General features: G+C 48.1%; 1 protein-coding gene and 1 non-coding gene across 3 annotated transcripts; both read right to left on the bottom strand.

Moving 5' to 3' along the window:
* Positions 1-1,995: 1,995 nt before the first annotated feature.
* tmod4 (tropomodulin 4 (muscle)) lies at positions 1,996-20,332 on the bottom strand. 2 transcript variants are annotated; one of them, XM_066721381.1, is made up of 10 exons: positions 20,249-20,332; positions 15,824-16,015; positions 14,328-14,484; positions 12,963-13,085; positions 6,328-6,417; positions 5,688-5,818; positions 5,328-5,435; positions 4,831-4,974; positions 3,557-3,701; positions 1,996-2,857 (listed from the first exon to the last, which is right to left on the bottom strand). In XM_066721381.1, exons 2-10 carry the CDS (start codon positions 15,938-15,940, stop codon positions 2,835-2,837), a joined length of 1,038 nt encoding a protein of 345 aa, XP_066577478.1. In that variant the 5' UTR covers positions 15,941-16,015; positions 20,249-20,332; the 3' UTR covers positions 1,996-2,834. The 2 variants fall into 2 exon arrangements, with proteins under 2 accessions (XP_066577478.1, XP_066577479.1); XM_066721382.1 differs by lacking the exon at positions 20,249-20,332 and adding an exon at positions 16,171-16,194.
* On the bottom strand, positions 13,847-13,965 carry LOC136768870 (5S ribosomal RNA). Its single transcript, XR_010822042.1, has one exon. It is a non-coding gene; the product is annotated as a 5S ribosomal RNA (ribosomal RNA).
* Positions 20,333-21,134: the final 802 nt, after the last annotated feature.

Genomic DNA, 21,134 nt, shown 5'->3' with positions numbered 1-21,134 from the left:
ATCCTGACACGGAACATCCCGATCCCTGTGTGAATCTCTGTATTCGGTCCTTCTAGTTTCATTGGGGATCGGTTAATAAAATCTGGATAAATGGGGTTGTAAATAATTCAGATGTCATGTCAGTGGGCAGCAGAAATCCTGAGAGGGCAGCAGCTGTTGCCCAGTCCAGCGGAGTAAATCAATCGCCCTCCTCGACGCCGAACCCGACACCCCCCTCCCCACACAAAAGCTCGTGTATTTTGAGCACTTTGTAACCCAATCCCGCCGGGATACGTTTCATGGCCACCCCCCCCACCCCTCTGAAGGTATAAATAGCCCAGGTGCAGAGGCGATCCGGCACCGCTCTGGCAGGGATCGCATAGCTCTGTGTGGAAACTTCTTAAGACATTCGCCTGTGTGTGAAAAAATGAAAATCCCAATGCCCACGTTCGCCCATAAACACTCACTTCACCATTTTGTGCCCCCCCACACAACCTCTTACCTCCATTCACTTTAAAGAAACGATTTAGAACTCACAATCCATATCCTAACCTTCCCACCTACTGGTTCATCGTACTGGGATGTGTGCTCATTGATTTTGTACCGATTGTATTTACTGCACTTTATAATGCTTTGAAAAGGTTTCTTGTGTGAACTTTAAGTTGCTCTGGGTAATAAATAAATGGGTCTACTAATAAATAATAATAATAATAATAACAACAATAATAATACACTCTGGCTCACTCGGTGTGGAAGTAAGCTTTCTTCTTGAGCCTAGCCCAACAAGCAAACAAAAACATTGATAGGGTAAGTCCAGGGCTTGCCGCAGCGCTATTCATCTGGCCAAAAATCAGTGCCGCCTGGCCAAACATGCATGCACCAAAAAACAAACTTTAACGCACAAGCACACAAGCTCCGCCCCTCATCGTCGTTCACCATGGCTAAACCCCATCCGCAAGCCCAGCTTTCAAGTGTTTAAAAGCTCTATGAGCTGCTTTAGAGAGTGAGCGATTTGCGACCGTCTGCTTCCAGCGATTGTGCCGAGATAACAAAGCGATCAATTCAGATTCCTACACACTGACACAGAATTAAAAAGGTTTCGTGGTTTCATATGACTCTAGGTGAGTGAGACATCAGGATAAAATGCCAAAATACCCAAGTATCCCTTTAAGAAACAAAAAACGTAGGCGGCTACACTGGACATTTCCTTGGAAAAAAACAACAGCGGGCAGAAGAAAAACACTCATGCAGATGCGATCAGTGGGTCTCAGCAGGCTACAACTAAACTGTCAGATGTTTAACAGCTGAAAAAAGCTCCCAAAACCAAGCCGAGGTGTTTTAGGTTTGCTATGAGTGTGTGGTCTAGGAAGGTAATATTCTGAGGCCATAGGGATACCCCAGGTACACATTTCAAAGATTGCAATATTACACCTCATCTGAGAAGCAAATGGGTACCAAAGAGGATGATGGGAAAAAGGTATCCATTTTAAAACCGTAGAACGTACGCAGAGCAGGATGCACAGTCTTTCTCTCTCTTGGACAGATCAGAGAATATCCTTCCCTGGCCTCGCCGACACAGTGAAAATGACTCCAAAGAGATATCGAAGAAGTGTACCAGAGATCTCTTTCATCCTGGCACCAAAACAAATACAGGCAGCTTCCCCTTCATGGCTCTAGGAAGGACGCCCATCGCACACATTGCCCGGCTGACACGAGTTCTCAAGCAAAAACCCTGCAGCAGCAGCAGATGAAGTGGCGAGGACCACAGCCCCCGACCGAGCCGCGAAGCTGAACCCACCTGTCCCGTCCAATCAGGGGCCGGCAAGCCGCCACGCCAAGATCCCCCGGATCCAAAGCACATTTTGTGAGCGTAGCTGTGTAAAATGTGTACAGATGTGCCCCCCTTTGCAGGTGCAATGGACGGGAAACACGAAACGGTTCCGAGTTCCTGTCTGTTTCCTTTGATCTGCTGTGGAGGCAGCTGTTCCGAATGTATTCAAAGACACGGACAAGATGAGGAATTTAAACTTTTTATTTATTTATTTATATTTACATGTTTTTGTACACCTTCTGTTTTTGTGTGCCTGCATCACTGGAGCCTAGGGGAGTTGTGCAAAAGCTGCTTTAAAAAATTTTCTTCTTCTTTTTGGGCTAAGGCTTCACACAAAATCTCTATAAACTGCAAACTGCGTTCAACTCAATACAGACTCAACCTGGACACCAAAGTGCTTTTAAACTGTTAGAATAGCATGGAGGGTCCAATCCCGGAGTTTCGATTCTATTTCAGGATTTGGGCACAACCGATTTGGGTATTTTGAAGAGATATTGGGGGTTAAATACCAAAAAAACAAGATGATTGGTTCATTTCACCTCGCGGCGTGGTTGCCACTGATCTTTGGAGATACCTTCTCCTGTAATGTGTCGTATTTCACACAATGCTACTGTCAATAGTAGAGAATGTTGTACAGGTGCCCTTTTTTGTGTTGCCCCATAATGCCCTGCATAACAGATCTTTGGTGGCTCCTGTCAGGGGTGCGATCTGAGCATGCGATTCGGCTCCGAACTCTAACCACAGCAGCAGTCAACGACAACAACAAAACAGACAATCCGCAGCCGTTCATCAAAACGAAATCTTTAGCCGAAAAAAAAAAAAGTGAAGAAGTCTTTTTCACAAGTCGAGGGGTGCCCTGGTATGAGGCGCATGGCTGGAGGGGGAGAGGGGGCTGGGGGGGTCAGACTCTCCAGATTGTGGGCGGGCGTCTTTGTAAGCAGGAAGGCAGCGGGGGATTATGGGAAGGCTGGTGGGCAAGATCAGTCACTGAGTAGGGTACAGCAGTCCCCCGCCAGGCGCCTCCTCATCGCACTCGGTGCTTGCGGACTGAAACAGGGACGAGCGAAAACAGAAACAAACAAACAGGAGGTGTCAGGAAATGGTACGTGTTCCAGCACCACGTTGTGCAGCTGTGTGTCTCAAACCCTTGAGTGTGTGGCTGACCTGCAGGAAAGGCAGTTTGGCTGGCCTGGGGAGTCTGAAATCCTGGCACTAATGGCCAATGCATTTTCAGTTATTTTCAATGTATTTGACTCCTTTGTTGGTAGCATTTTTGCTTTAATCACGTTTGTTTTGTTGTTTTGTTTAAGCACATGTTTATTTGAAGTTCATTTATTTTGTTTTTTATTTTGTTAAAAATTTTAAGTGATTTTAAGAATTGACTTTTAAAATTTTAATCACAAGTATTAAAATTTCTATTGATTGTTTTACATTTCAAATAAAAAATACTTCACCAAATAAAACAGTATTTTACTAATGGCCAATTCAAATCAATTAATCAATATATATTTAATATAGGGCCCTCTGCAGGGTAGCCACAGAACGCTTTACAGAAAAAGGACAAATAAATAAATCATAATTAATAAAACAATCTAAAATAAATGGTTAGGTACGGAGGAGAGAAAACAGAAGTTCCTATAGGATGGCAGATTGTTACAGGAGAAAATAGACCATGCACCCCCATAGATTTAATCGATATGAAGACCACCCCCACCCCACACGAGCCCCCAGGGGCGCAATACTCACGGACGTCATTGTTCTTGGTGATGGCGATGGCGGCGCGGGCGCGTGGGCCCTGCTGGGTGAAGTGGTAGCCGATCTTCACGATGTTGGTGTTCTTCTCCAGCATGGCGGCGAGCTCCATCTCCACCGAATCGCCCAGCTTCTGCCTCTGCAGGGAGGGGAGAGGAGAGAGAGAGAGGGGAGAGAGCAAGGGAGAGAGGGAGAGGGGGAGGGAGAGCATTCTGTGAGGTTCAGGGTGTTGCCGACAGCTCGTGAACACTTGCCTCTCTCATCCCCGCTGGTTAAGGGAAATGAGTCAGCATTGAAGACTTAACAAATTCAATACTACGTCTTGGCTGTTCACAAGAATGTTTTACTGAAGATGAAATCCTCAATTTCTAACAGACAGGGAAATAGGTAGGGAATCGCTCGCTGATGTGTCACTCTCCCAGAGTCATACAAATCCACGAAACCTTTTTAATTCTGTGTCAGTGTGTAGGAATCTGAATTGATCGCTTTGTTATCTCAGCACAATCGCTGGAAGCAAACGGTCGCAAACCGCTGACTCTCAAAAGCGGCTCATAGAGCTTTTAAACACCTGAAAGCTGGGTGCAGCACACGTGCACATCAAGTATCTCTGCGAGTCTATACAGAATGTAAAGTATTCTGATGAATGCGTTTAAACATTTCTTCTGGAACTATCTGGCCGCACGGCGCACGTCCTCAGTGGTGATGCGGCGGCGCAAGGATACGCTCTGTGCGCGAATTACACACAGAGCGCAGGCAGAACCGGGAGCAGTGCGTCAATCAGGAAGTGTGGAAACTCATTTCTCACGCATTTACTGAACTGTTAATTTACTGTTTATAGTATTGCAAGACTACAAATGACAAACAGCCAAGCTTTCAGGTGTTTAAAAGCTCTATGAGCCGTTTTTGAAAGTCAGAGTCTTGTGACCATTGACTTCCAACGATTGTGTTGAGATAGGAAGCGATTAATTCAGATTCCTTCACACTGACACAGAATTAAAAAGGTGTCGTGGATTTGTATGACTCTGGATGAGTGAGACATCAGGATGAAACGCCAAAATACCCAAGTATCCCTTTAAGGAAGTGCAGGGACGGCGGGGGTTCAAGAGCCTAAACTGGTCAGAATAAACAGCACATGAATATTGTGATGGTTTGCTGGGGAACCTTCTCGACTGGGTGGGCGTTGGCATTGGCGGGGCTTTCCAGGACTGGGACTGGGACAGTCGTCGAACTGACCGGGGCTGACCGATCCCGGGCCGGGTCCTCCTCACCTGGTTGTTGATCTTGAGCTCGGTCAGTGTGTCGTTCTGCAGCAGGGCCTTCACGATGGCCATCATGCCCTCTCCGGTGATGAAGTTGGACTCGACGTTAAGACTCAGCAGGCTCTTGTTCTCCTTCAGCATCTCCGCCGCAGCCTGGACACACACAGAAGACACAGAGAAGAGGAGTCACAAGGGCGCTGGACACGGGTGGGAAACTGTCATAGAAGACTCCCATGGCATGTGTGCCACCGGAAGAAGGAGGAGGAGGGGAAGAAGGGGAAGGAGGAGGAGGAGGGGAAGGAGATGGGGAAGGAGGAGGAGGAGAAGAAGGAGGGGGAGGAAGGGAAGAACAAGGAGGAGGATGAGGAGGGGAAGAAGGGGAAGGAGGAGAAAGGAGCAGGAGGAGGAGGTGAAGGTGTAGGAGAAAGTGGAGAAGTAGGAGGAGGGGGAGGAAGGGAAGAAAAGGAGGAAGGAAAGAAGGAGGGGAATGAGAAGGAGAAACTTACAATGGCCACAGGGTCATTGCTGCGAGTGGCTGCAATGCTCAGGCTCTTGACCGCAGTGTTGGTCTTCATGGCCTGGAAGATCTCCTTCAAAGTGGGGATGGGAATGTCCTGCAGAGAACAGAATGGTTCAGATCTCCACCGTGCTGCTAAGCTCACATCGGTACAGGTCCTGTGGCACCAGCAGGGGGATTAAACTGGCTTCACTCTCCTGCTAGTCGAGTTGCTGGGGACCCTACAGGTCAGAACGCACTGAAGGCACTATAGCATGAGACTTGCGGACCGTTCAGCTCCCTGCCACCACACTGTTCAACCAAGTGAACGCCTTCTATTCCTCAAAAAGAAAAAGTATGTTCCGCCCACCTTGATGTTGTTCAGGTTGACGTCGGTCAGGCTCATGTCGTTGCTCTTGATCTTCTGGAGGGTCTCCTCCACGTTGGTGGGGTTGGGGGGCTCCTCTGGGTAAAGCTTGTAGGTGTCTGGTTTCACAACACCTGCATCCAAACACAAATCCAGGCTAGAGCTTTTTTAATCCCACCCCTTCCTCTTATTAAACCTTAAACCCGGTCTACATTTGACCAGCTTGGATTGGCCAGCCCAAACTATGACCTGGGGACCAAATTCAGATGAGAATGCAGAGAGATGTCTATATCTCCCCCCCACCTCCCACCTCCCTTCCTCGCTCTCGGCCATGAGAAACCTAGACAACAGGCTTTGAAATGTGATGATTTCCCCAAAAGAAAAAGGGCAGAAAGGAAACGGGGGAGAAAGACTCAGGAACCTCAAAAAGTAGAACAGAATCCATCTTCATAACCCCATTCCTGCTCAAATGCTTGGCTGCCATCTAACTAGTTCAAATGCAACAGCTGCTCTACGACATACAGACCACCTGCCCCATCCACCAATCAACCTGAAGCACGGTCTGACTCGAGGACCCCCCCAACGTCTACTTCAATCTGTCCTAAGATGCACTGGGTGTGAGGACAGCTCTCTCGATACTCACTGAAGATGCCCTCCGTGTTGGCGATGTTGCCGCTGCACAGAGCGTCGTAGTACTGCTTGTTGCTCATCAGCGTGTACATGCCCAGGATGGCTGGAGAGAGATGGGAGAGGACACAGTCAGGGCGGGACCCTCGGGTTCGAGGAGGAGGGCCTCCGGAACTGGGGTGAGGGCCGCAAGGCAAGGCAAGACCTTGTGCCGTCCCATGCCACACAGGTTCAGAATTAAAATCTGAATACTGCAGGATTAATGCATCATTAGTCTGAGCTCTGATGTTGAGTGCATGAACCCTGACCCCAACCCTCTTATACGTGTAATGGGCATCAGAACTCCGAGGAAGTGCCCGCCATGTTCATGTTCATGTTAATCCTGTGGAATTCATGTATTAATTCATGAGGAATTAGCACCACCCTGTTGGGAAAAAGTACGCCCAGAAACCTTGACACTTGTCCACCGGTTGCTACTGCACTACCACTGTTACACTGGGCAAGATGGGGATTGTGCAAAGAGATGGCCACAGTGCAAATAAGACCAAGAAAATGGACAGATGTCATCACTTACATCTCTGTTTCCTTTTTGGATCAACGTGTTATGCGAGTAAAAACATATTGGAGTGTCAGGCCACACGCTGGCAATAATAAATGTATGATGCACAATGTAGTTAGATGCATAGACAGCAGGGGGCACTTGGGTTTCTTAGCTATTATTGGGATGGGGGGAGCTGTGCATTGTGCAGACCCCCCCGCCCCCGGGGGCCTGTGTCCCACTAACGACAACTGCTGTGACAATGCAAGGAAGGCCATTTCCAGGAGAGAGAGAGAGAGAGAGAGAGAGAGAGAGAGAGACAGCTGCCTCACAGCCAACGTGACGAACACGACAGGCCAGGTGAGGTGCCACAGTCCTGGGGATTACGGCTTGCAGAGGAACAAATGTCAGTTGCATTAATACAGGAATGAGACAAAAAAAAAAGGAGGGTGGGGGTAGTGGAAAAAAAAACAAAAGGAGAAAAGAACAGAAAAACGCTCTCTCTCTCACACAATCAAGCCCGTCCCACTGGCGGCCCTGGCTGTAACCCAAGCCGAGAAAAAACCAAACAAAAGGATCGCCTCTCTTAATGAGGCCTTCAGCCTTTCCCGGGAAACTCTCCAGAGTTATCTGAAAGGGCTCAGCGGAGCAACTCCACTGCGGCTGGCAGGGCGATCTCTCACAGCTCTCTCTGGGGGGCAGGGGTGGGCAAGGCCGCGGCCTCCGCCCCACACACAGGCCAGCGAAACCGCCCTCTTCTCAGACGGACATTCTCGGTGCCCTGTTTTCTGGGCGTTTCGCCGCCTGGCCCAAAGAACCAAATAATGACATTTTCAACCATATAGTGAAGCATTGATGGGAAAGATCACATCTACATTTTCTGCCCATGTACACTACCAGTCAAAAATTGTAGAACATCTCCATTGTACCAGTTTTTATTGAAATGTAACCAGTTCAAGTCCAGTGAATAACTTGAAATGGTACAAAGGCAAGCGGTAAACTGCCAGAGGTTAAAAAAAAAGTTTAGGTTACCAAAAACTGAACAATACTGCACATTTCAGAGTTATACACCCTCTTAAGCATTATTTGTCAGTGTTACGTGCAGCTCCTGTGCATAGAAGTGACACTGTATTCCTACAATGCGTACATCATTTGAAAGCTTATTCTCTTGGATACCAGAGCGTTTCATTCTCAAACACATCCGATTCACAGTGTCCGTGTCGCCCGCCATCATTCAGACCCTGGGGGGTAAACGCACAGTCTGCTCCAGGGGGGACTCATTCAGACGGTCACAGATCACTCAGTTTAGATCAGATTTCTTTGCAAATAGGCTTGTTTTGTTCAGAACAACCTAACAGTTAATCCAGTATTATTATATGATGTTCTATCAAACACACAGAAGTTCAGATCCAATGATGTCAAACCGTTGTGTATCAGTACACTGTAAACAGAGTTTTCCATCTTGACATGTTGAGCTCTCTACAGGTGTGTGTTGCTTCTACCAACACGTGGATGGTCTTGTTTTGATCAGTAGACTGTCTGGTTCTAGAATATGTCATAATTGTCGATATTGTCTGAGATTTTGTATTCCTGCTCAGACCAAGTATCCTCCCACCCCCCATTTCAGAATGCAGAGGGGGGTATATAAAACACATTTTTCACATCAGAGAATGCTTCACATCGTTGGAGATCCGAGAGTCTCAGATTTCATGGGAGACCAAACACTTAGCAAACAACACAACAGTGAAGAGCACACATGGGATAAAGAGAAGCACATGGATCTGGTGCCTTTTAAAGGTACAGAGGGGTTTGTCAGCTGAAGGAGTTACATTTTGTTAAAACGATTCCATGATTTATTTTTTATCTCCAACTGTTCTGTGCTTTAATTTCAGAGTACACTGAGACATTAAACTGCGTACATTTAAATGAAAACTGGAAACATGGAGGTTCTAAAACCTTTGACCAGTAGTGTATATTAGCGAGACTTTTATTTACATTACCAATATATGGCAAGAGTATGGGTAGATTCAAAACAAAAAACAAAAGAAACTAAAATACGTGATCTTGGCTGAACTGAGTGCAGATGCTAATCAGAAAGCCGGCAGCATTTATCAACAGGAAACGAGTAACGGCTGTTTTGCATCAACAAAAGACGAGGATAAAAGGAAGAGGAGGAAAGCTTCTAAATTCGCTCTCATTCTGTAATTTATAAACCACGCCGTGAGTCAGAGGGGGCCCCGTCATCCAGCAGTTTGTATATTTCGGCCTAATTTAATCACTTAGAGAGCAATATCTGATCAAAAATAGCAAGCGCTTCTCTGAATGACATCACCGGCCGAAATGTAAAGACTTGAAGGCTGCTCTCGATTCCCTTCCAGATTTACTTCCCTTCCCTTGCAGCTCCAGTGGACACACTGGACACAGATGGTAACTGGATCAGTGAAATGACCGAGATCTCTCCCTCCATAGTGTTACAGATCACCCCTGTGCCATCAGGAACAGCTAAAATAACGTCTGATCACACGTACGAATGCAGTCAGTCAGTCCCCCGTAAGTGACGTTCACACTCACACAAAAAACGTTCACTTCTTTGGAGCCACAATAGACAAAAGGGGTCTCAAACTCAATCCCTGGAGGGCTGGTTTTCATTCCAACAGAGTCTATAATTACTTAATTGGTCTAATTGTTTAATTATTATTATTATTATTATTATTATTATTATTTATTGCTTAGCAGACACCCTAATCCAGGGCGACTTACTAACATAAGAGCATTATAAAATTGCAATACAGTCTAGAGTTACAGATCAAAGCATGGTACAAAATTACAAGTTCAAAAGAAAATATACAGTTAAAGTCCACTCCTAGATTTGTGAGCTAATAACTGCAGTCAAGATGTAAAGTCATAGTTAATAGCTCAGGGAAAGGGGACATAGGGGCAAACAATATAAACAACACGGGTACTACTAGCAATGTAAAAGCAGGTTGTACGATGAAAACAGCAGGGTTACAAGTACTGTCTGAAAAGATGCATCTTGAGTAAGTGCCGGAAGGAGGTCAAGGACTCTGCTGTCCTGACTTCAGTGGGAAGGTCGTTCCACCACTTAGGGGCCAAAGATGAGAAGGAGCTTGATACATTTAAACACCTTTCCAGACACCGGGATATTTTATAAGCAACCGTACCTTGAATCAAATGCACTTTTAGACCATCAACTGTAAAATACACCGATCAGCACACACTCTCACAAGAACATACACACACACACATGCTGTCACACACATATACACAGATCAGCCATAACATTATGACCACCTGCCTAATATTGTGTAGGTCCGCCTTTTGCTGCCAAAACAGCCCTGACCCGTCGAGGCATGGACTCCACTAGACCTCTGAAGGTGTGCTGTGGTATCTGGCACCAAGACGTTAGCAGCAGATCCTTTAAGTCCTGTAAGTTGCGAGGTGGGGCCTCCATGGATCGGACTTGTTTGTCCAGCACATCCCACAGATGCTCGATTGGATTGAGATCTGGGGAATTTGGAGGCCAAGTCAACACCTTGAACTCGTGATTCATCAGACCAGGCCACCTTCTTCCATTGCTCCGTGGTCCAGTTCTGATGCTCACGTGCCCATTGTAGGCGCTTTCGGCAGTGGACAGGGGTCAGCATGGGCACCCTGACTGGTCTGCGGCTACGCAGCCCCATACGCAACAAACTGCGATGCACTGTGTGTTCTGACACCTTTCTATCAGAACCAGCATTCACTTTTTCAGCAATTTGAGCTACAGTAGCTCGTCTGTTGGATCGGACCACACGGGCCAGCCTTCGCTCCCCATGCGTATCAATGAGCCTTGGCTGCACATGACCCTGTCGCCGGTTCACTGCTTTTCCTTCCTTGGACCACTTTTGATAGGTACTGACCACTGCAGACCGGGAACACCCCACAAGAGCTGCAGTTTTGGAGATGCTCTGACCCAGTCGTCTAGCCATCACAAAATATGGCCCGAGTCAAAGTCGCTCAGATCCTTATGCTTGCCCATTTTTCCTGCTTCTAACACATCAACTTTGAGGACAAAATGTTCACTTGCTGCCTAATATATCCCACCCACTGACAGGTGCCATGATAACTGTGGTCATAATGTTATGGCTGATCGGTGTACCTCACAATATATTTTTTAAATATGTCAAATTAAAAAATTAAGTGGACAAATGAAGTAACTGAAGACTCATTTGGAACGAAAACCAGCATATACACAGCCCTCCAGGAATCTTTTCAGACTGTACTTTAGTCATTTATTCTCCTATAAGATAGCACTTTACAGCGTTTTGTCACACTACTTGCCTTGCATTACTAGCACTTGTATTGTTTATTTTGATTTCCCCTATGCTCCCTTTCCCCTTGACTGTGACTGAACATCTTGTCTTGTCAGCTTTTACCATCTAGGATGTAAGACCTTTATATTGTTTACTGTATATCTCGTATACACTTATATTGCTTAAGTCAAGGGCATCTGCTAATAAATAAATAATAATTGAGTTTGAGACCCCTGTGTTACAGTGTTTTCGCCCCCCCCCCCAAGCTCACGAGCCGCCCCATTTGAAAAAAATGGGGAAAAAAACGGCAAAAACATGTTCCGCCGTCCACTACGACGATCCGCCAGCATAACCCCTCCTCATCGATCTGTCAGCACCCCCCACCCGCTCAACAGCAATTCCGTGCCAGACCGCCCTGCCTGTGCATAATTTCTGGTGGAAACGCTGAGTGACGATCAGAAACCGGCGAATGTTTTTAAGCTCTTCTATGAATTGTGTTTGACTTGTGGCAAATTCTCAGCTGTGGCTTGGTGGCAAAAGTAATTTTACACATCCTCACTTGTCTGCTTCAATTAAACCCGGATCAACAGTAGCCCCCGCCAGAGCAAGACAGAGAGGGAGGGAGGGGGAATGAGAAGAGCAGAGACGGGGGGGTAAATTGATCTCCTCTCCCTCCCCAGCACTAATACCAACTTACCCCCCCCAACCGGTCTATCTTGACTAGTTTTAGCCTCTTGGTCCAACGCCAAGTGGTCTTAGCTTGTTGCTGAGCCGTGGGAATTGGACACTGTTGGTGCTGGCCAGACCCAAGAGTGTGTGTGTGTGTGTGTGTGTGTGTGTGTGTGTGTGTGTGTGTGTGTGTGTGTGTGTGTGTGTGAGTGTGTGTGTGTGTGTCTGCGTGTGTATGTGTGGTGTGTGTGTCTGTGTGTGTGTGTCTGTTACTCAAAGCTATCCGCGATCATGTGTCACATGTTTCAGGGGCCAGTCTTTTTTTTTGTTTTGTTTCGGCTAGCGTTTGTCAAGTCAAGCGATCGTCAAGTTCTCTGAAGAATTTTGACGGCTCTCTTGGCCCCAGTTCTAATTTTCACGGCCGCTTGAGGGTTCTTCGGCCTCAGACGTCACCTTGACTTGACTTGACGCACGCACTGCTGTAACCTCCCTGATTGGAGGTTTCTCAACATTAGCAGAGCAGTTCGGCAGGATTACAATAATACAAAATACAGCACAAACAAACTTTTGTGTATTTATCCACCCGCTTGATCGAAGATGACCTGGGTTCGCTGTCCTCTACCTAAAATGAGGCATTTTCCTGGGCATTCTCCAATCAAGAAACAGCTTCTTTAATCAACTACAAAGCCCCGCATTGGATAAGGGACCCAGCGATCAAACACGGCAAACATACAAACAAACGCACAAAACAAAACAAGGCCCATGATTCAGATTTGAGTCGGTTATAGCACACAATTCTGAACTGGATGCCTTGAAAAAAGTGAATAGAACCCGTGTAAGAAGGAATTCACAATAAAATGTAGGGGGCAATAAAAGCCCTTCTCCCTTCTCCAAACTCACTTCCCGCCCAGGTTGGCATCCAGGTAACCCACCAACCCAGTTCATTGCTTTCTGCTTCGAGGAAACCACAAACACCGATCAGAATCTTCCATTCACCTTCCGGAAGGTTCCCTGCGCAAACCGAGTCCCCCACCCCGTTAGAGTGAAAATCCGCAGGCGCCTTGGAAACAACCGTGTGAGGCGGTTGTGCTTCGATGACTAACCCCCCGTCTGTGTGTGGCTTTTGAGACGTACCTGCGATGTCACACATCTCGGCGTCGGTGGCGTTGGCCAGGGCCTCCTCCAGCTCGGGCTCCAGGGTGATCTGCTCCTCCTTGGGGATCTCCCTCTTGGATTGCTTAGGGATGAAGGCCTTGCCTGGGAATGGGACATGCATGGGAGGGTCATTCATACATCTAGCTCAGCTCCAGTCTCAGACATTGCAGGGTGGTCTTATATCTCCCTGCTCATTTCCCCACCCCACAACAAATCAGCTTGTTCCAGCCCCCCACCACTCTCGGTGTAAAGGAGCCGCCTCAGCTTTTCAGCTCCGCTTCTGTACCTGCACCGTAGAACAGGGTACTACAAGCTCTGCCAACACATCTTGTCCTAATTAAGGCCAAGCTCATGTGTGGCGGGGGGGGGGATCCAATCTCTCGGTGCCAGAATTTGTTGGGCCGTGACAAATTTCAGACCGGCACTTGAAAAATCATCTCACAGTTGGAAAGGCAACCACCTGCCCCCACACACACATGCAGGGGGCTAAAATATAGACCACACTTTAATTAGAAGAACGCTCTAAGGATAATGATGAGGTCTCTGGATTAAAGCGCTACATAACGTTCAGTCTGGTGGAGCCCAGTCTAATTCACTTCTGTTCATATCCCCCCCCCCCACCAAATGATCCGGATTAAAGGAATAAGAATTGTAGACGAGACAACTGCTTCACAGAGCATTTTAGGAGCTGGAATGTGAGGATTGCGAATGTGACGCACTGTGGTTGTTTTAAATGCATAGGAATGACGATACAAGACTGGCCGATACGCATGTATTCAATAGGTTGTGGATCCAATCCAGGGCCTTTTTGATGCTTGACCGGATCGAATGCATCCCAGACGTGCTCTGTGGGATTGAGGTCAAGCTTACAGCACCTGGTATTCCCAGGCGGTCTCCCATCCAAGTACTGACCAGGCCCGAGCCTGCTTAGCTTCCGAGATCGGATGAGATCGGGCGTATTCAGGCTAGTATGGCCGTAAGGATTGAGGTCAAGGTCAAGGTCTTGGGTCTTCACCGGGGGCCATGAGAGGTCAGCGGTATTATTATTATTATTACATTTCTTAGCAGACGCCCTTATCCAGGGGGACTACCAATACATCACATCACATTATGTTTAAATGCAATGACCCATTTATACAGCTGGGTTTGTACTGGTGCACTCTGGGTACAGTGCCTTGCTCATCAACTGGGATTGAACCCACAATCCTCCACTCCAGAGTCCAGAGCCTGCCCTCTGCACTGCCCTCTGGTACAACGTACACTTATATATTATAATTTCTGAGGCCTGCACTGAAACTCAAGAGGGTTGTAGACTACTTGTGGCACCACGGGTGCAGTAGGTACCTTTCTTCTCGCCGGTGAAGGGCACCAAGTCCTCGCGGTCGGCCAACTCCAGGGCCTGTTTCTCCAGGTGGTCCATCAGGGCGTCGCGGTCGAAGGGCCCCGTCGGGCTCTTCTTGGTCTGGTCGCGCTGACGCATGCCTGCCGGGAGCATGGCATTCTGGGAAGACAAAGAAGGGGGCAACGCCACACGAGAGGGAGGAAGATTATTTGCTTTTCCCAGGCCTGTCAACGTGACACACTTGCCACTCTGGGCTCCTGAAGGGTTGGGCTCTGAGGGTGACTTTTACAGAGAGAGACGTCAAGTAAAGCAGGCTTACAGAAATGTACTTATTTACTGTGGCTTTTAGTAGGTTTAAGTGGACTAGACCTGGAGGTGGTTATTTAGTGTACTAGAAGACTCTCAATAAATATAAATCAATGAAAAGATCAACAGAGGAATGCTTCCAATATTGATGGACAAGTTGATTGACAGCAGTTCCTCGTACTCGGGTGCACCAATCACAAGCTGTGGGGACCTGGAGGGGGTGTCACCCACCAAAGCCCACCAAAACTGCCTCCCCAGCGAGAACACATTGTTTTTTGATTTGACAAATAGGACGGGTGAAGGGAAGAAAATGAAAGCGTCTCAGGAACGCAGTGACCTCAGAGTGCCGTTAAAGTTCTGCGATTTTTGCACTTTAACGCTGTTTGCACCGGATTTACACTTTTCTTACGTTTGTCTCTGGAACTACGATACATACCCACTGTGACTGACACTGTGTTATTGTCATGCCAGAGATCAGCATATCTTGAGTTTCTAAACTTAACCTTTTATTCTGTGCCTTCTGTTACTCGTGAATTCTCGTTCCTCTTGAATCTACTTCCATTCACGTCATTTAACGTGTCTGTGAACATGTGCTCCCACAAGGCCCTGCTGTTCAGTGTTCACTTCCCTGCAATGTTGCCACAACGTCATTTGGTCAGCTAGGAATGCAGTACACATTTTTCAGCCCCCCCTCAAACTGCTGCTCGTCAGACTGAGACCTCGTCTGCATGTCTCCGCAACGCTGTGGGGCACAGCGGTTCTCCAGCGTACAAAATTTCCCAGGTTGACTCACGTTTTTTGAATTTAAAGATTAGATTAGATTAACTTTATTCCAGATATTTCACAGGGGGTGCCCACTAACAAGACAAAAGCTAAACACATCTGTAGATTTTGTTTATAAAACAGTCAAGTTATTTACGACATTTTCACACAAGCAATGTCAACAGTGATGTCATCAACAAGCGCCAGCTAGAAGGCCTAGTGGAAGTGCAGGATGTGGCAAAGCAGACGGCCAGATGAGATCACGGTTAGAATAACTCATGTCAGTGACAGGCAGAAATAAAGAGGAGCAGGAGTCATGCTGCCAACATGTAGAACAGCGCCATTTTTTTTTTTCAAAATACAGTAACGACGGGGCCGGTAGTCAACCTGGGCAGGTGTGTTGGCCGGTTTGTACCCGCCGCCCTCTCACCTCGGGGTCCATCTCCTGCAGCTCGCACTCCAGCTGGTCAATCTCCTCGGGACTGAGGCCCTTGAGGATGGCATCCTCGTCGATGTTGCGGTAATCCTGCTTCTCCTGCTTGGACATCTCGCCGGCTGGCTGGGCTCACGCTCTGTTGGCACACTGATGGCACGCCGCTCCTCCCGCGCTAGAAGCCACTGTCTGCAGAAGAGGAGGGGAGAACTCTGGGTAATTTGTTGTTGTTTTTATTGTTGTTAGAAAATTAGTGGGGAGGATCCTGCTTTGGGCTTTTTTTTTCCACAAAAAAAGAGAGAGAAATTAAGTCTTCTGTCTTACACCTCCTCAACCAAACTTACTTATGATCAACTCCTTCCTGCAGGGGTGACACAGAAGCCAACACTAGTGCAGAGTAGTACAGAGCACAGCACCCAAAAGCAAAAGACCAGTGAGAGAGAGAGACCAGGGTGAGAGAGGAGACCGACCAGAGAGAGAGGAGAAAAAGAGAGGAGAGACTAGAGAGAGACCAGACAGAGGAGAAAGAGACAGAGTGCAAAGACAAAGAGGGGGAAAAGGAGGCCTAGCGTTTTGGTTTGCTCTGATCAGGGAATGAGAGAGAGAGAGAGAGAGAGAGAGATGGAGAAAGACCAGAAAGAGAAGAGAGAGAGACCAGAGACAGAGAGAGAGACAAAAGAGAGGCAGAGAGAGTGCGAAAAGAAAGGTGGGGGGGGAGGAGGCCTAGCGTTTTGGGTTGCTCTGAGCAGGGAAAGAAGGCGAGAGAGAGAGAGAGAGATCAAGGCAGCAGTTCCCTCTATTCTTAGTCACAGGACGCTGGGGCTGCGGTATTGAGTTACCAGTGAGAGAAAAAAAAAAAAAAAAAAGAGAGGAGAGGAAAGGAGAAGAGAAGAGTGGCTCTTGTCATTTATCAGAAGCAAAGCAAACAGTGCCGGCCGCCCCTCCCCGCTGCTGCGGTTCACACAAATGGGCTCTTCTGATAACAAGCACCCAGCCGCCCACCCAGCCGCCCATCCCGTTGAATCGCTAAGCCGTCAACAAGCTGAGAGCGAGCGCTCGAGCAGCTCGGAGCGGTGCATCGTGGGACACAGGCCGTTACAGACAGAATCGCGTTCCCCCAGCTCATCATCATCTCTCTGCCTCTTCCGTAGGGTATGCCTGGCGGTAGGTGGCACTAAGGCAACACAGTGGGGCGGAGGAGGTTTTTCGGGGCGTTTAAGTTGTTCGTGGGGAAAAAAAGAAAAGAAAGAAAAGACAGTGGCCCCCTATTTGGTTGGAGGCAGGGGCCACCCGTGCAATACCAGTCGGGAGGAGATTTGGAAATTAAAATAGGTTGGCGCTGACCAGTCCAGAGCACATAGGGTTCCCCCCAAACACCCTGGCTCCGATGTCAGCGGAGCCAGGACAGGGGAGCCCCAGTTCTGTTGAGGGGAAGATGACTCTTCTCTCCATTTCATGTTTCCTTTCACACACACACACTGACAGATACATTCGCTCACATACACACATTCGCTCAGACACAAACACACACACACTCGCTGACACACTTGCTACGACACTCTCGCTCGCACACTCACACACTCACACACACACACACTCACCCCAAATGCTACAATCTCCATCTCATCGCTAACAGGGAACCGTCTGGAATAGACCAGGATGCAACTGGAAACAAACCTCCCGGGTTCTATACAGGTGCTATTCAGAGCATGGGGGGCAGGGCTGGGGCAGGACTGCAAGCACACATTTTCATGGGTGGTGACTCTGTGGCTTTTTATTTGATTTTGATTCGCGAGTTATCGACAGGACGGCACTCTTTTGGGCGGTTAACAAAGCTGGCCGCAGATCTGAGGTGGAGCGCCGATAAATGGAGTTTGTGCCGGCTCAACGCGGGGCGGCACTAATGTGTAAAGCCAATGTCACAAACAAGGGATAAGAGAGCCGGGCAGCGGGGACGCAAACAAGCAGGGCTCAGTGCGGAGACCCAGTCAGTCCAACACTGTGACGCCCAGCTACTGAACACACTGTGTCAGTGCAGCACTGAGACACTGAACACACTGCGGCCCAGCACAGGTGTACTGAAGAGGAAGGTGGCCAAAACAGTTGACAGGTGCATTATGGGAGATTTATTCTAACCTCAGCTGGACTGAAGCTTGGGAGTCAATGTATACTATAAACAACTTGTAAACATGCAGTTTTGTACCACAAAACGATGCCACAGATTCTCGAGGTTTGAGGGGGCATGTGATTGGCTGCTGACTGATTGCCAAAGAACTGAATGTTCATTTCTCTACCATAAGTCGCCTTCAACGTCGATTTAGAGAGTTTGGCAGTACGTCCAACCAGGACTCCACATCCGGGTTCACCTGCGGGATTGTCTGACACCAGCCTCCCGGACAGCTAATGAAACTGTGGGTTCGCACTCCTGAAGAATTTCTGCAAATTGTCAGAAAGCGTCTCAGAGAATCTCATCCGCGGCTCGTCGTCCTCACCAGGGTCTGGACCCGACTGCGGCTCTGGTGGACATCCCTGTAGTCAGCAGGGCAATCGCACGCTCCCCCAAAACCTGAGATCATCCCCTCAACATACGGGAGATCGTCCCTCTGTGACACAAATCTTCCCAGGCAAAAGAACAGTGGTGTTTGTTGGGTTTGATCTGTTATCGTTTCCAACCACAGCCAAATAAGAAAAGCAAGCTGGGGCAACCACGGCGAACTCCCCGGACGCTCATACCTCCGCAGTCTCTGAACGGAGATCTCGGGAGACTGGAGGTATGTGCGAAGACTGGGCCTTCAACACAGTCGACGATTCGACAGAGCGTTGGTCTCCCTCGTCGCAGACACTGCCAGCAGCACTGTGCCATCTCATTATTCACCATCGACACGTCCTTTCGCCGAGAGGAGCCCGCGCGTGTTCAGCGCGGAAAACTGGCCGTCCCATAAGCACCTGGACTTCTAGGAAATATATAATGAGGTGTGCAGCGATTGCTTCCATTTGAACTGAATATAAAATAAAAAAACGGTAGAATTCTCTTCCTGACAGAATGATATTAAACTTGAGTATTCAAACGAAATTAAAAAGTACATATTTTCACTTCCTCTGCCTTTTTCTGGTGCCGTTTCTGTGCTCTTGACTCCCATGGTGGTGACAAAAGACGTGACGCAGAGAGAGGCCTTGCAGAAAGGTCGCCGGGCCAGATACAGTAATACAGTAAAACAGCCCCGCAGGGGAGGTGACGGGGGAGGTATTTGAAAGGTTAGGGAATCCTGCCGCCTCTGTCAGTCACCTGTCCTGCCAGCTGGCTCCAGGACACTATTTCCAGCCATTCTCACCCGCGCTGGCCCTCATAAACATTGCTGCGATTCCTCTGCACCTGGGCCAGAAAAGATTATATATATCCCCCCCTCTGTGAACACGATGCCGCCCCCACCCACTGAGTGAAGCAGTGACTGTTAGATATATTCAGACTTCCCCACCTGAAGCACAAACGATTATTTGTATTGCTTGAAACTCATTAATCCCACCCCCCACTCAAAATAAAAACATGTATCCATCCTGCCAGCTACATGTTCTTCTCATCCCTTTTCGTTTCTTGCTGCCGGTGAGAGAAAATCAAGCAGGTAAAGAACTATTCTCCGCCTCTGTCCTACTTCTGACTTTGCAGAAATCCGTTATCCGTCCCCGTGGGGGTTGCAACGGTCGGCAACGAGTGCCTCGCTTTGAGAACGAGAAGCCCACCCGTCACGTCCACACGGAAAGCGTCCGCGATTCCGGATTCCGCGCAGCGTTGGGGGTTAATACGGCAGACAGGTGCTAACCCCCGGAACAATAACACACCGATCGGTAGAGTGACCATCCTGGGAGAGACGAGCGTCGGGGACGAGGTGCCACGCAGGGAGAAAGGCCGACTCCACGGCCTCTGAAAATCATTACAAAATAATCAGCTGTAGTCAATTTCTATTTGAAAGTAAACGGCTTGCTCTTATTCCGGTCTCTAAATCACACACGGGCCGGGGGGCTCCTACAAGACAGCTTCCAAACTAGTGTCCCAAACCCGAGAATCAGTCAGGACACGGACGTCAGTTACAAACCTTCACAACGGCCAAAATCAACAACACAAGTGGCGTTCAGGCAAAAGGACAATCGGAAACAAATCAGTATTCTCAGCAGCATCCAATATAAACACACACACACACACACGGGGGGAAGGCAGACTCCTGTAGCGTTTGCAGCCCGGCCACTTGTGCACAGAGCAAACTCAAGTGGTTGAAAATCAAGCCGAATCAAGGCAGCCCAGACATTTCCCCCCAGACCGCTCAGTGTTTCCCCGGCTCCACAAACTCACACACGCACACACACACACACACACACACACACACGCGAAAGTAACAAACCAAAGCTCCCCAGCAGCCACCCACCTACCTTCACACAGTGCCTGCGTTCTGGCCCTGTACAAGACTGGCTGTTGGATCTAGAGACTGCCTTCCTTTTTTTTTTTCCTCTCACCCCTCTCACCCCCACACCCACTCCGCTCTCCCTCTAAACCCCCCCCCCACCACCCACCACCACCACCACCACTACACACCCCTCTCACTCGGCTATGCTGAGACAGGGATACTGTGCACTGGATTGTGAGGTCAGCATTTTATTATTTTGGCTCTGAAAGAAAGCGTGCGAGTCAGGGAGATTGGGTGGGAGAGAGCGAGAGAGAGAGCGAGAGAGAGAGAGAGATTGGGAGGGTTGTTTTCCATATGGTTATCAGTCACTCATTTCAAGTGGACGACCACTAGTTGGAAAGGGGTCCACAGTGACATCTAGTGGCTACAACCGGGGTTTAACCTACACAGTGTATTACACAAGGTATTGAATCTCACTCTCCCAGAGTCATACGAATCCACAAAACCTTTTTAAATTTAAACGCATTTACTGAACTGTTAATTTACTGTTTATAGTATTGCAAGACTACAAATGACAAACAGCCAAGCTTTCAGGTGTTTCAAACATCTATTAGCTGTTTTTGAGTCAGAGTCTTGTGACCATTGACAGTGATTGTGCCAAGATACGAAGCGATCAATTCAAATTCCTAAAAACTGACACAGAATTAAAAAGGTTTCACGGATTCGTATGACTCTGGGTGAGTGAGACATCAGGATAAAATGCCAAAATACCCAAGTAGCCCTTAAAGAACTTAAGGCTAAGATAAACCATTTCAGGAGAGAGGCAAAGCAGTGCATGCTGGGAAAGTAGCATTTACCCCAAGTGCTGCTTCTGTTCTGTGTCAGCGACAGGACAGAAGCACCTGCATGGA

This window comes from Amia ocellicauda, chromosome 14, assembly GCF_036373705.1.
Source record: "Amia ocellicauda isolate fAmiCal2 chromosome 14, fAmiCal2.hap1, whole genome shotgun sequence".
Classification (NCBI taxonomy): Eukaryota; Metazoa; Chordata; class Actinopteri; order Amiiformes; family Amiidae; genus Amia; species Amia ocellicauda.
This window is presented reverse-complemented; position numbering and strand designations above follow the sequence as displayed.

Excerpts from the sequence above, each read along its gene's own strand:
- tmod4 (XM_066721381.1), bottom strand. The coding sequence starts at position 15,940 with ATGTCCAAGCAGGAGAAGCAGGATTACCGCAACATCGACGAGGATGCC. Across the intron at positions 5,819-6,327 it reads CAACACGGAGGGCATCTTCA|GTGTTGTGAAACCAGACACC; the intron begins GTGAGTATCGAG and ends GTTTGGATGCAG. Across the intron at positions 5,436-5,687 it reads TCAACCTGAACAACATCAAG|GACATTCCCATCCCCACTTT; the intron begins GTGGGCGGAACA and ends TGTTCTCTGCAG.